Source organism: Diabrotica virgifera, chromosome 6 (genome assembly GCF_917563875.1).
Source record: "Diabrotica virgifera virgifera chromosome 6, PGI_DIABVI_V3a".
NCBI lineage: Eukaryota > Metazoa > Arthropoda > Insecta > Coleoptera > Chrysomelidae > Diabrotica > Diabrotica virgifera.
Genome location: NC_065448.1, coordinates 111,171,296 through 111,185,911, shown reverse-complemented (window position 1 = coordinate 111,185,911; position 14,616 = coordinate 111,171,296). Strand labels below are relative to the sequence as shown.

General features: G+C 31.2%; 1 protein-coding gene across 3 annotated transcripts in view; it reads left to right on the top strand.

Moving 5' to 3' along the window:
* The window catches only part of LOC114331378 (paired box protein Pax-5), a 513,967-nt gene that overhangs the window by 344,933 nt on the left and 154,418 nt on the right, over nucleotides 1-14,616 (top strand). For all 3 annotated transcript variants that reach the window (XM_050652775.1, XM_028280947.2, XM_050652776.1), the window contains exon 4: nucleotides 3,933-4,098. In XM_050652775.1, the coding sequence (XP_050508732.1) occupies nucleotides 3,933-4,098 (166 nt within the window). The remainder of the gene's footprint in view (nucleotides 1-3,932; nucleotides 4,099-14,616) is intronic.

Here is a 14,616-nt window from a genome sequence, read left to right as displayed (position 1 = left end):
ATATCTGGTCTCTACTAAAAGCACAGGTATAAACTTCAGGAAAAGTTTGTTTGGGGCGATATAAATGTGTAGGTATTTTACAACGATTTCCTAAGTAGAAATCGAAATGTCAAAATAAACCTAGTTTTACCTAAAATTAGAATTAATTCCCAGTAAACTTTTATTTACTTGTATTTACCTTATAAAAAATAAAATAACTAATTCGTATTAAATAATTAGCTTTAGAAATTGCTGTTGTACCTAACTAATTAATAAGATAAATCACTTCGAAAATCTCACGTTGAAATGTTTGTGATCACCTCAAACCAAACACATTATTACAACTTTGACAGCACTTCAAACCAATAAAGAAAACAATGAAAAAACTAACAATATCCTTTAGCTATGGTCGTACATTCGCCAAACCCTATACATAACTCAAAGTAGTATATCAAAGGTTATGATTTTCACTTCCATATACACATCGGTTTACAGAGGCGGTCCAAACAATGGCAAGGAAAATAATTTTTCCACCTACCTCTACCGAAAGTATACTTTTCCGGACCTGATTGTAGGGAGCAAAGTTGTACTTTTCCTCCCTAGGGAGGAAAATATTTTTCCTCCCTAGGGAGGAAAAGTAAAAGTGACGTCATGGTATTTCATTCATGAAATATAACTTATTGACGCCCTGTATAATATCTATTTTCTATTACGAAGTATCTATACATTTTAACGTTTATTTATAAAACATCCTGTATTTTGCAGAATGGTAAAAAACAGTAAATTGTTATTTTGATTTAACAATGTTTACATTAATAATTTGACTTATATTTGACAGTTGACAGTTATATTGTACCTACTTGTTGTTTTAGTTCTAATAAATTTTGTTGGTTAGTTACATAAATAAATTAAGTAAAAATGAAAAAATTACTTGTTATTTGAGGAAGGTGGAAAACCCATATGTATAACATGGGAGTAAAGTGCCTTTTCCTCCCTTGAATGATTACTGCCCTCCGCTACGCGTCGGGCAGTAAACTTCATTCTCGGGAGGAAAAGTTACACTTTCCTCCCTTGTTATACAAATAGCTATTGTAGCAATACCTAGTTAAAGTTATAATATACGTGACGCAATTATTTTCAATATATCTATTTATCTATTACTACCCAATATTCACAGTTGACAATACCAGTTAATTTACTAAAATATTTTTACAAAATTTTTGCAAGACGTAAGCATTGAATACAATATTAAGTTATCATCATTCTTATCCATATGCGAGGTTGGCTTGTCTCGAATTTAACCTCTCTTAAGTTTTTATCTTGTCCCATAGCAATATAAAGTTCATTTATCGACATATCCTGCTTAGGCGTCTCCCACTAGATTTTTTTTTGGTCTTGCCTCGTATTCTTTTCAGGAACTAATTGCCAATTAGCGATTCTTTCTATGGGATGATTAAAATTTCGACGTTAAACATACCCGAACTATTTTCAACTATACTCCCTCATTTTGGCATCAATTTGTGCCACCCATTGACTTCCCCTAATATACTTATTTTTAATTTCGTCCTTTTTGTCACACTACACATCTACCTAAGCATTCTCATGACGGCCACATACATTCGTTACTATCGATCGCAAATATGTTAAACTATACTCTCTCTTTTTGTCATCAATTGGTGCCAACCATACATTTCTCGTTATATACTTATTTTTAATTTAATCTTTTTTGTCACACTACCCATCCATCTAAGCATTTTCATTTGGGCCACATGTATTAGTTGTTCCACTTCTTTATAACCATAAGGTTCAGTTTTATTTTATGTATCTCTATTTATTTCCTCATTACTTTCTAATGCCGATCCTAGGTACGTAAAACTATTACTTATCACAATAATTTCATTGCCCAAAATAATTATTTCATTTGTAATAAATCCCGTACTGAGTGCCAGCGGGAATAATTAGGAAATGGGTATTATCTCGAGAACGTATTTTATAAAGTTAATTTATTGAAGTGTTTAATATTTTTTCACTATTGAGGAGATTGATGGACTCAACATTAAACAGATTAAACACCATACAGACTATTACGATTACGAGTATAAAGATAAATATAGAACGGTAATAAATAAATTTAAAAAAATATCACAACAACAAAGTCACTATAGTTAAGAAGATTTAATATTATTTAAGGTTGAGAAATACAAAATTATCAGTACAGTAGTAATTGCACAAGAGCTCTAAAATTATCGAATTAATAATTTTAGAGATGGAGTGCAATTTGCTGCGATTATTTCATGAATAAAACTGTTCAAAACCAACATTTTATTGTAATTTATTTACGTAAGTACAAATTATTACAATTAAACACACAGTTGTTATAAATATTTGACGGTTGAAAGTCATCACTTTTATAACTTTTAAAACATTAATTGTCATTAATGTCACTGAATGTATTTTTTCGTAGCAACGAAGGGCATCTGACGTAATATACTTGACGACGGGATATTATCAAAAATTATCAGTTTAGTTTTTATTTCTGTAGCTTTCTATTGGTCAGAATCTCCTATGAATGAAATAATCAGTAGTAATTGCACAAGAGCTCTAAAATTATCGAATTTTTCCCGAGTGACACTTTGACAGTTTTAATTTCACGACCCGAAGGGGAGTGAAATTATGTCAAAGTGTCACGAGGGCCAAAATTCGATAATCATTTTAGAGATCGAGTGCAATTTTCTGCGATTATTTCATCAATAAAACTGTTCAAAACCAAAATTTTATTGTAATTTATTTATGTAAGTACAAATTAGTACAATTAAACAGACAGTTGTTATAGATATTTGACGGTTGAAAGTCATCACTTTAATTTTTATTTCTGTAGCTTTCTATTGATCAGAATCTCATATGAATGAAATAATCGAGTGAATTACATAAAAAAACAATTATTAATAAATAATTTTAATATATCAAACCTTTGGAGAAACGGTGATACAAATGCCAATGTTTCAAAAATAAAGTTATCGTCACTACGATATTACTAATACTCGTCTTTGTCTGGGGATCCAAAAGTCAGTATTGTAATTTTTCCTTCATTGAATTAAAATCTTATACTTATTATTTATAAATATAAAACCAAATAAAGTTTATTGATAAATAAATAAAACTTTATTAATTTATAAAACCAAATAAACAATAAATGGAAATAAATCAATAAACTCTCACTGTCATTGAAAATTAGAAACGTCAAAATTCATACTATCAAAGACATTAGATATTGTTTATCCTTGTTTAACTTATTGTGAGTTTTGTGGAAAAGCGGCTTAATTTTGCGATACTAATTTCTGTGAGTTAAAAAGAGATCTAGTATAAAAAGTAGTTCGTCAATAATTTCGTGCATGAGAAAAGTTAGAGTGGAAATACTATAACTTACATACAAACATATTTCCATTTTTTTTCTTAGTGTACGATATGCTCAATGCTCAATTAGCATTTTCTATTCGAAACCACATACCTAAGTTTTATTATATTGACTGTATTAAAATTTAAATAACAAAAAAAAATGGACAAGTCGAAAAATTGAAATAAACATTTATATAAATGCACTCGAGAGCAAGTGTGTCCAAATATAATATTTACCAGTACAAAGAGAAAGGGAGTTTGCGTTACGTGTCCTATGAAAAATCTTACTAACTTTGTATTTAGACCTGTAGAATGAAACTTGTCATATTTTGAATATATTTGGATTGTGACATGGGCAAACAAAATAATTTTTAATCCTCCCTTAAGTAAAACATAAATAGGTACTTATAAAGGTGTTAGGCACATTTCCTGTTTCTCTAAAATCCCCTTAGCGCTGCCTCTGTCATATTTACGTCGGCCTCAGAGCCGGCGATATTGCACGCTGTTATGTAATTTTGATTTATTGAAATATTTCAATTGTTTATATCTGATTTCAGGCCATGGAGGCGTTAACCAACTGGGTGGAGTCTTCGTGAACGGTAGGCCTTTGCCGGACGTAGTGAGGCAAAGGATAGTCGAATTAGCTCACAACGGAGTACGGCCCTGTGATATTTCCAGACAGTTAAGGGTGTCCCATGGATGCGTATCCAAAATTCTTTCGAGGTAAGTTGGCTTTAAAACGTTACTAGTTTTAATTTTCAATTCAATTGGCCATTTTGGTAATTTTTCACAAGTGACTTCTACTATTATTCTTTGTGCCAATATAGATATTGTAAAGTTCACACTATATTTCCAAACAATTCATTTTTATTATCTTATTTTTATCTGATATACAGGGTGTAACAAAAATACAGGTCATAAATTTAATCACATATTCTGGGACCAAAAATAGTTCGATTGAACCTAACTTACCTTAGTACAAATGTGCACATAAAAAAAGTTACAGCCCTTTGAAGTTACAAAATGAAAATCGATTTTTTCCAATATATCGAAAACTATTAAAGATCTTTTATTGAAAATATACATGTGGTATTATTATGGTAGTAGTATTTTAAGAAAAAATTATAGTGAAATTTGGACACCCCACAAAAATTTTATGGGGATTTTGTTCTTTTAAACCCCCCCAAACTTTTGTGTACGTTCCAATTTAATTATTATTGTAGTACCATTAGTTAAAAACAATATTTCAAAAACTTTTTTGCCTCTTAGTACTTTTTCGAAAAGTCAGTTTTTATCGAGATATTTTGAATATTTGTCAAATCCACCACATATTTGTATATGGTTAAGTACGATTATGGAGACTTTGTAATCATATGAAAATTTATTTATGATTTACATTTTTAGGTATATTTTGAACCATATTAAAAAATAAGTCATATCTCGATAAAAAGTGCCTTCTCGAAAAAATACAAAGAGGCAAAAAAGTTTTAAAAACACTGTGTTTATCTAATGGTACCGCAGTAAAACATTTAATTAGAACATACACAAACATTTGGGGGGTTTAAAGGAACAAAAGTCCCATAAAATGTTTATGTAAACATATTAAAACAGAAGCCGCAACTCGATAAAAACTGCCTTATCGAAAAAATACTAAGAGGCAAAAAAGTTATAGAAATATTGAATTTAGCTAATGGTACCACAATAATAATTTAATTGGAACGTACACAAAAGTTTGGGGGGGTTTTAAGGGAACAAAACCCCAATAAAATTTTTACGGGGTGCACAAATTTCACTATAATTCTTTTTTATAATGTTCCTGCCATAAGAATGCCACATGTCCATTTTCAATAAAAAATCTCTAATAGTTTTCGATATATTCGAAAAAATCGATTTTCATTTTGTAACTTCAAAGGGTTTTTTTGTGTGCATATTTGTACTAAGGTAAATTAGGTTCATTCGAACTATTCTTGGTCTCAGAATATGTGATTTAATTTATGACCTGTATTTTCGTTACACCCTGTACAATACAACACAAGTCTGCCTGATTTTTCCATGCATACCAAACAAATTACTGTCAAGGTTCTGAAACTGTTTTCTTGTCGCATGTCTAATTTAACTATTATATTTATACAGGGCCTATTTTGCCCCGGGCCCTCATTTTGATGGGGCCCGAAAAGCTCACCAAAAAATTTTTCATTGCAACAACAACATAAATTTTTAAAATTCTTTCATTTTACGTACAAGAAATGATAAATGATAACAATTAGAGGTAGTATTCATAAACCTTTCCCATCAATTTTTTTAAAGAACCGGAAAACTTTAAACATTTTGTTTTTTACCTATTTGTGATACTTTAATTGAGCAACTATCTATAGGTAAATATGCTTATAATTCTGTAAACGATATTTTTAACATATGTACGCAGACAATTAAATTGTGAAACAGTAGACTTGAAAACTATTACGAATATGAGAACGATATCGATGTTGATGATTTAGTGGAAGAAGTGAGACATTTCAAAGAAATTTACAGCACATCTAGTATCATTATTAAATTATATTTAGGGGCCTGAAAATTTAACGTTGCCTCGGGCCTGATTGAAGTAAAATAGACCCTGTATTTATATGGGATTGAGCCACAAGTACCTATTGGTGTATAAAATTCACATTTTTAATTAGGGAAGATTGTATCTAGATTCTAAAAATTCTGGAAAAATTGTATCTATATTTATTAGGTTAGGTATGTCTCCTCAAAAATTGACATATATCTGTCTTAAATTGACATATTAGCCTAGATGTCACAGGTCGTAGAAGGAGTGTGGTTGAAAAAAAGATTGCTTGAAGGTAACATTATTACCCGAGGGGTATCAAATTCTGACTTTTTTTTGTTATTCTGTATTAATTTGTTTGTGAAAACAGTAATATGTTTTTATTTTTATTTAATATGCTCTACACAGGCGTTGTAGGCCCAGGGCTTTACAATTTTTCAATTACAACTTTACAATTTTACGTATTACACATGATAGTAGATATATATACTAATGTCTTTTATATAATTTCATTTAATGTCCATGTAAAAATTGCTGCACTGTGGTTTTTGACTGTATCATATTTTTTGCCTTCTCTTTCCAGTCTGTAATTTCCATCGATCCTATATCTCTCTGAAACTTTTCTTGTCAGCTTTTTCTTGGTCTACCTCGTCGACTTGTCCCAACTGGTCTTCTAAGCAGTCATTCTAATATTAGAATGTGTTTGTTCAAAGTTTTCTCTTCATTTGAGGTAGTTACAATTATAAGACGTAAGTTTCACTTTATAATTGTTTATAAATAAGATTCTTCAACTTAGTCTTTTTATAGGATAGCTCTGATGATGGCATTAAAAATGCTGAAAGTACTTAGCTGATTTTAATAAATTTATTTACACACTATCAGTCTTTGAAAACATACACCAGTTCCCGTTTTGATTTATATAGAAGTGTGTACAAGTCAAACAGTCTGTTTCTATTCTAAGCAGTACCTTCTTTGGCATTCTTGCTCTATATATTCTCTGGACATGACCTGCCCACAACCACAGTAATGCGTGGTTGCATAAACTAAGTTTTTTGATAAGTAAAAGACGATTTTTTCCTTGCTTTTAGTTCATTTAAGTTTTTTGAGTTTTGTAGGTAGAGTGTGTTTTGTGTTGCATATGTATTGCATTATGTGTTCGTGTTACATATTATGTATTATGTATGAGATTGTAGACGGAGTCCGACTTCCTTTACTTCGCTATTGTTGGTATATTTTTGTTGTTGACCTCTTATTTTAGTATTGGCAGCCGAAGTCTGATACAATCTGCAGATAAATTTGCTACACATTTTTCTTCGTTAAGTAGGATCAGGGTTGCTTCTTTGAATTCTCTTTTATTGGTGTGGGTTTTTTTATGATTATTGATGCTTACCATTGTACTCTGTGTTCCTTGTCCTTGGCATGTTTGCATAGGTATCTGGAATTTCTCGAAGTCTCTCATTGCTGCCTCTCAAATTAATACTCAAATTATTATCGTTGAGGTTCCACTGATCACCATGTTTCCTTTTTTTGTTTTTGGTTGTACACATTGTTTCATATATTTTTTTTGATTTTCAGTCTTTTTTATCAATTCGATAATACACTCTCTTTAAGTTTATACTTATGGTTATACTTATGGTTATGGTATTAGTTATGTGCTTTTGTGTTTTCATATTATCTAATACATTTTTCCTCTTATTTATTGTACATATATAATCTTCAAAAGTATGGTTGAAAACGGGATCCAGTCCCGTAGTTTCCAGATGAGAGAGGTTCCTTGTTATTATTTTTTCTTGGTCCATACCTCAACTGCCTTATTTATATCAATTATCATTTTAATTTAATCTAGGAAAGATTTATGTTGCAAAATAATTTTGAACAAAAATTATATTTTATTAAAAATTATATTTGTTTGAAACTGCTTTTATACGCTAATGGCAGTAAATTTAAAACTAATATCTTAGATTTTCTTTATTGTATTATTATATTTTTCTCAAAGTTATTTCTATTAACGCTGTTAGAAAACCCTGCATCGTTACAAAGAAATAGTGGCAACCGGAGTGAAATAGTTCAGCCATTGTGAGCGTTATAGGACGCGGTGGCTTAATGCAGTTGTCATGTAATTTTTTGACGACACGTGTCACTACACTCTGTTTTGCTATACAATTTTCAAAGAATTAATATAATGAAATTATGGATTTTAATTTATTAAAATGTCTTTCAACCACTGGTAAATGTTTGTAGCTCCCTCAAACAACAAAATAAGTTAATCTGGATAATGTATATTGCCGTGAGTTGTTTGGGAAATTATAGTAAAACAAAAATAAAGCTTGGAAGATTTGACTGATATTTTTCGTTTTATTATCAGACAGTAATGTATTTGATTATTTATACCAAGTATATATTATGAATAAATGATTTTGGGACCATTTAGATATGAAATATTTGTAAGTCAAATATGTATATTTATAATAACAACTTCCTATTGATTTTTATTAACAGTGATGAACCAAAAATACAATGACTTCATAAATAACTACGTTAACATACAACCCATAATTTTTGTCTTTTTTTTTGTTAATTTTTTTGCTACAAAGTTCTACTTATAAAGGACACCGCTCACATCTTATGGAAAACGCAATTTGACTCTTATTCAATAAAATTTAGAAATAGGTTCGTCTTGAAATTACAATAATTTCATATCATTGCGCTAACTCTAAATTTTGATAAATAACGACGGAAAGTATAATTAAAGTTTATGGAAATCACAATTTGAAGTGCATAAAACTGTCATTGATAAATGCTATTAGTCTAGTCTCTATTGAAAACAGCTTAACCCAACGTGAGCTAAGCCGATTAGACGACTATATACTTTGGTACGACTGACCAAAGTGTACCGACATTAATAACTATAAGGTAAGATTAAGCTTTTGCCTTAATACCTGCAGAAAGATTTATGAAGTGCAGATTCACAAAATCTATTTTCTCCCTCTACCTCACGTACATACCGTCACGTACGTCAATTTGATTTTAGATTTGTTAAAATCAATTTACGCCGTTATTAATTAAAATTCAGAGTTGGCGCTATGATATGAAATGATTGTAATTTCGAGACGAATCTATTCATGTAAATTTTATTGGATTTGAGTGACATTAAATTTTCCATAAGATGTGTGCTGAGTTCTTCTGATAGAACATGTTTATTTAGCTCGTCGAAAGACTTTTACAAAATTAGCAGATTATTTGGTTTTTAGAGTAGAAATAAACTACATATTTTTGTATTATTCAGTGAATTATTATACTCCAAAACTCTTTAGATATAGAGATACAGGTACCTATTTGGTTCCTTAAAAAAGGTGATTTAGTATTTATCTCATGAATTGCGTTTTTGTTAACTCTCTGTTCTGAGTTCTGATAGGTACACATTTTTTTGTGTGTCAAGCAGTGTAGTGTTTGTCTTGATGCTACGTCATAACAAGATTTGGAAATGCTTGACAAGACAGTTTTTATAGCAGACGATTACAACCGACTTTATAGGGGATTGTTCAAGCAGAAAAATGATAAACCTAGATACTTTCTTTGTTCAGTTTTGTACCAGAAATTTTAGAAATAATATGACCAATCTGGCAGACTTCAAGTAATCTATCATTAAATGCAAATGGTGCAATAAAAATGATGTATCAATAAATTTCCAAAGGAGTAAGTATAGAAAGAATCACCACTCCTTAAATATTAAACTTTATAATTTTCAGTAAATATGTTTTGCATATTGTACCGAAATAAAGTTTCGTATCATATTTTTCTGTACTTAATTCAAGAAACTCCCCTTCGGACTTCCTCTTTCTTCCTATGATTTCATTTCTCGTTACAGAAACCGACTTTACCCACCCTTGTTGCCGGTTTTCCTCATCCGGCCCCACTCAGCAGGAATGGCTAACGCGATCATGCGACCTGCTGGTAATGTTTTCCCGTTTTTTAGTGCTCGTTTCCCAAAAAGATGAACTTTATTTTATATGGCCAAGGACCACATGGGGACCTCGCATTTATCATCTGTAGTTGTTACGATGCTACTAAAAAAGAAAACAAACGTATGTCCACTATTGTTTGAGTTGTTTTATGGTATGATGGGTAACGTTAATATTTTTAGTATATTATATAAATTCACGAGAGGTTACGGTTACGAAAAACTTTGATATTTATAGTTAGTTACTCTTGCAGCTCCCTTGTGGGTTTTCATAAAATATATTCATAAAGTGAATATATATATTTATATATACAGATTTAGGTAAATAATAGACAACTTAAATATTTTAATTGATCGGTAGGTATTCACCGGACGGACCGCAGAGGTTAGGATACATTTAGAGTCTTTGTTAAGACAATGAAGTCGTCTTTACTAAGTACATAATAAGACATTTATTAACACACCCACACACTACACCTTACACTATAATCTGATTGCGAATCTGATTCCATAACTTTGCCGTGTTTGGGGAGGCTCCTTACCATTTTTTCTCTTTACTCGATTAGTTTTTATTGTGTATTATATAAATTATTGTCATCACTGAATACACATATAGTGAAAAAATCATCATCATCAATGGCGTTACAACTCTTCGTGAGTCTTTGCTGCGTTTACTATTACCTTCCATGTTTTTCGGTCCTGTGCCACTAATTCCCATTGTCTCACTCCCACTCACTCACTCCCACTCACATAGTGAAAAAATAAATAATCCTGTTAATTAAATTAATGAATAATTTAGTGCGATTATACAAGTAACTGTTATCCAAAAATATTAAAAAACTGAAATAAATAGTAGTCATCTTGTTCTTTGCTGATGACGACATCGCTGTTAACTTATGTTTATATCTACTGCATAGTTTATGTGATTTTAGTATAGCTATTTATCTGTATCATTGCACTTTGAATTTTATTTGTATTATAGGATTCTAGTTCATAATATACACTCACGTGCAAAAAAATCGATCCACTTAAATATTTGGTCATTTTGAGGTCTCGAATTTCCTAAACCTGTTGTCCAATTTTAGTGATTTTTTACCATGTTATAGCCCTACTCATTAGCAATATCGCTGTAATAATGTTGTTGCTAGACAGGTAAACTGTCGTTGTATATCGCGTATACGAATCAAACTGTGTTTGTTTCTCAAAGTTCGCATCACCCTGTGGATTATTCTAGCATTTACAAAATACTGAAATTAAAACCCAACTATAGCCTCAGGTTTTCTTAACATTATGTTTTTAGATTCATTCGCTTATGTTGGATAATAAAAAAGTTGGGTACTTTAACAACTGGCCATGTTCGTCATCAGTACAATGTGTTTCTAAATAAGCGCGACAAACCTTAAGGGGTAATTTAACATGACAAAATAATGACAGTTTGTTTTATAATCATATGTCCGCAAACGCTTTGTTTCCGAGGTACGGGATGTTCAATCTTTTTTACAAACTGACGATTAATTTATTACTTTCAAACCAGTTGAGATATGCAAGTCAAATTTGGTGGGTTTTAAGACGTAGTTATTGCACATTTTTTGACATACAATTAAGAATTTAATATTCGCCATTGGCGCGCAAACGGGTATTATGACCGACCATATTACCTGTATGCACGCCAATGGTGAATATACAATTCTTAGCGTGTGTGAAAAAATGGGCTATAACTATATAATATAATGGGTCTTAAAACCCACCAAATTTGATTTGCATATTTCAACTGGTTTTAAAGCAATATATAAATCGTCAGTTTGGAAAAACAAATTGAACATCCCGTATCTTGGAAACGAAGTGTTTGCGGACATATGATTATAAAACAAACTGTCAATCTTTTCTCATGTAAAATTAAAGTTTGTCGCACTTATTTAGAAACACCCCGTACTGATGTCGAACATAGCCAGTTTTTAAAGTTCCTAACTTTTTTATTATCCAACATAAGCGAATGAATCTAACAACAGGATGAACCTGAGGCCACAGTTGGGTGTTAATTTCAGTATTTTATAAATGCTAGAATAGTCCGCAGGGTGATGCGAACTTTGAGAAAAAAACACAGTTTGATTCGTACACCCGGTATAAAATGACAGTTTACCTGTCTAGCAACAATATTATTACAGCGATATTGCTAATGAATAGGGCTATAACATGTTAAAAAATCACTTAAATCGGACAACAGGTTTAGGAAATTCGAGACATCAAAATGACCAAATTTTTAAGTGGGTCGATTTTTTTGCACGCGAAGGGAATATTTGACAGAAATAGGCGTCTCTGCGTGAGCTTCTCGTCTAGATAGTATAGTAGTCTTTGTCCAAACTTTTCCAAGTTTTTAATGAGCAGTCTTCCAACCTAAAGTTTAGATTTTGCTTCAGGTTACTAGTTCTGAGTATGGTTTTTCCCAACGTGTTGTTACTTTTTGGAAGTATAATTTACTGGAAATATCTTTTTATTCTTTTTGAATATTTCTTCAAAGTTTTCTAGGATATTTATTTAAGTTTTCGGCCCATTTTCGGGTCTTCTTAATCGCACAAATCTTACTACACGAGTCATTGTGTGACTCATAGTGAGCATTGTGTAAGTGTGTCTGTCTACTCATTAATGTTGTTCTGAAGCTATTTTCTTGTGGCATTTTTACAATTTTAACTATTTGGAATGGGATCTCATAGTAAATTATTTACTATGAGATCTCTAACGCGAGAATGTTAATGTCACCGTTGCATGTGGTTGTCTTTTTAAAGACAGATCACATGCTATGATTTTTTTTGTGACGGATATTCTTGAGTTGAGCTTGATTTCATGTAATCGAATGAACTATCTTTCAGTAAAGTCGTCCCAGGAACGCAACTCATAAATATTGGCAATATCATTTTAAAGTCTTCTACTTTAAAATGTATTATATGTATCTGAATTGCCGATATAAATGAGTCAAATTAAATAAATTATTAGAAGAATTTTTTTACTAAGCAACAACATTTTTGCTTATGTTAATAGTATTTTGTACAACGGCACCCGATTTGGGCGTCGAAACGTTAATAAAAATCATTTTTTAATAATATTGCGGCTTATTTCCCATTCTAAATAGTTAAAATTGTCTACTCATTATGTATATTTCTTGAATGTTGTGGTATATGTTTGTTTGTGGTGTATCTAGTGCTTAATACGCTTCATTCAAGTACATTCATGGATTCGTAGCGGTGTATACTGCAAGGTTCCAATGCGTTGTTAACACATTAAACGCCGAGTGAGTTGCATTTAACTCACACCCTGTTCGGACCAGGCGTTATGTGAGGTAAATTTATGATTTCATTAACATTGAGATTCTGAACAAGGAGTCTGAAGTCAAAAAATAAAAATTTTAATGTGGTGGTTAATGTGTTAAGTGAACGATACTAATAATTGTATCGAAGGACATATTTTGAAGGTTTGTAACTTTATTTAGCAGAAACATTTCGTGTTGATGTTTATTCCCAGTTTATAATACGAATACTTATAGTAGAAATTAGTATATGCTACGTTGTTAGTTTTAATTTTACCGTTTTAATAAAATAAGTCACATTGTAAACATAAGGTAATCTTTTTTGCGTGAGCCGTCAAAGCGCCGAAAGAGACACTGCCATAAATCAACTAGTATAATGAAGAATGAATCTGAAAACATTCCGCCGCCTCACCAGAAATACACCTCAATGAGTCCTATTATACTCTACTGACTTTAGTACATGTGTTAATTCTTCGCATGTGACGGAATAAAAGAAAATTTATATTGCCGCCTTGATGTGACATATGTGATGATGCTCCTGTTAAAATGACACTCGCAGTGTCCTCGTGTATTGTAATTATTACACAAATCCTTTACGTTCTCCAAATTTCTTGGAACATATAATAATTAGTCGCCGTTACAGATGAATGAATTGCTTACAAATGGTCGAAACGTTTGTTTTATGATGATATCTTTGTGAAACATGTGTAATAATTTGGATGGTAAGTGATTTAAGCAGTGACATTAAACTTAATAAGAGAGAACATTAAGTAGACGAAAATATTATAGTAAATAATTGTCCTTTGGAGAGTGTAAGCATTAGAATTATGTAGATATTTATTCTATAGGCCTTATTGAACTGAAATAAATGGGTTTTAGGATTGTTTTTTATATAGGTATTACCAGGTTTAGTTCGGTAATATCAGTTTAGATTAGCCGATAAGGATTTTTTTGAGTTGTGACACTAAGGATTAAAAGTAGCGATTGTTTCTTTTATACGACGAAAAGTAGCGTCTTAATTGTTTCTTTTTGTAAATATATATCGCACCTCTTGTCAAACAGTGTCATAATAGTGTAGGAAACAGAGGTTGAACCTCGCAAAATGGACACAAGTCCGGTTTTATTTTTTTTTTCTGGTATATCAAGGGGTGCTTATTATGAGACTAACATTTTCTTAACAAATTTCGCCCCGGAACCCCCTTTTCATCCCTTTAAAGGGGTAATTTGTGGTATTTGCGAAACGTAGCCCTTCCTGTACCTTTTACAAAAAATTTACTTAATAGTAAAATGAAGAGGACTATATTTCCTACTACTTATTTCCCGACAGCATATGTCTATCACCCACCGTTTACCGAGGGTTGCGCCCCAAAGTTGACAAATTTTTAAAAAAGATGTTTAAAAAAATTATTTTTCCCCAACTGTAATGAAAAT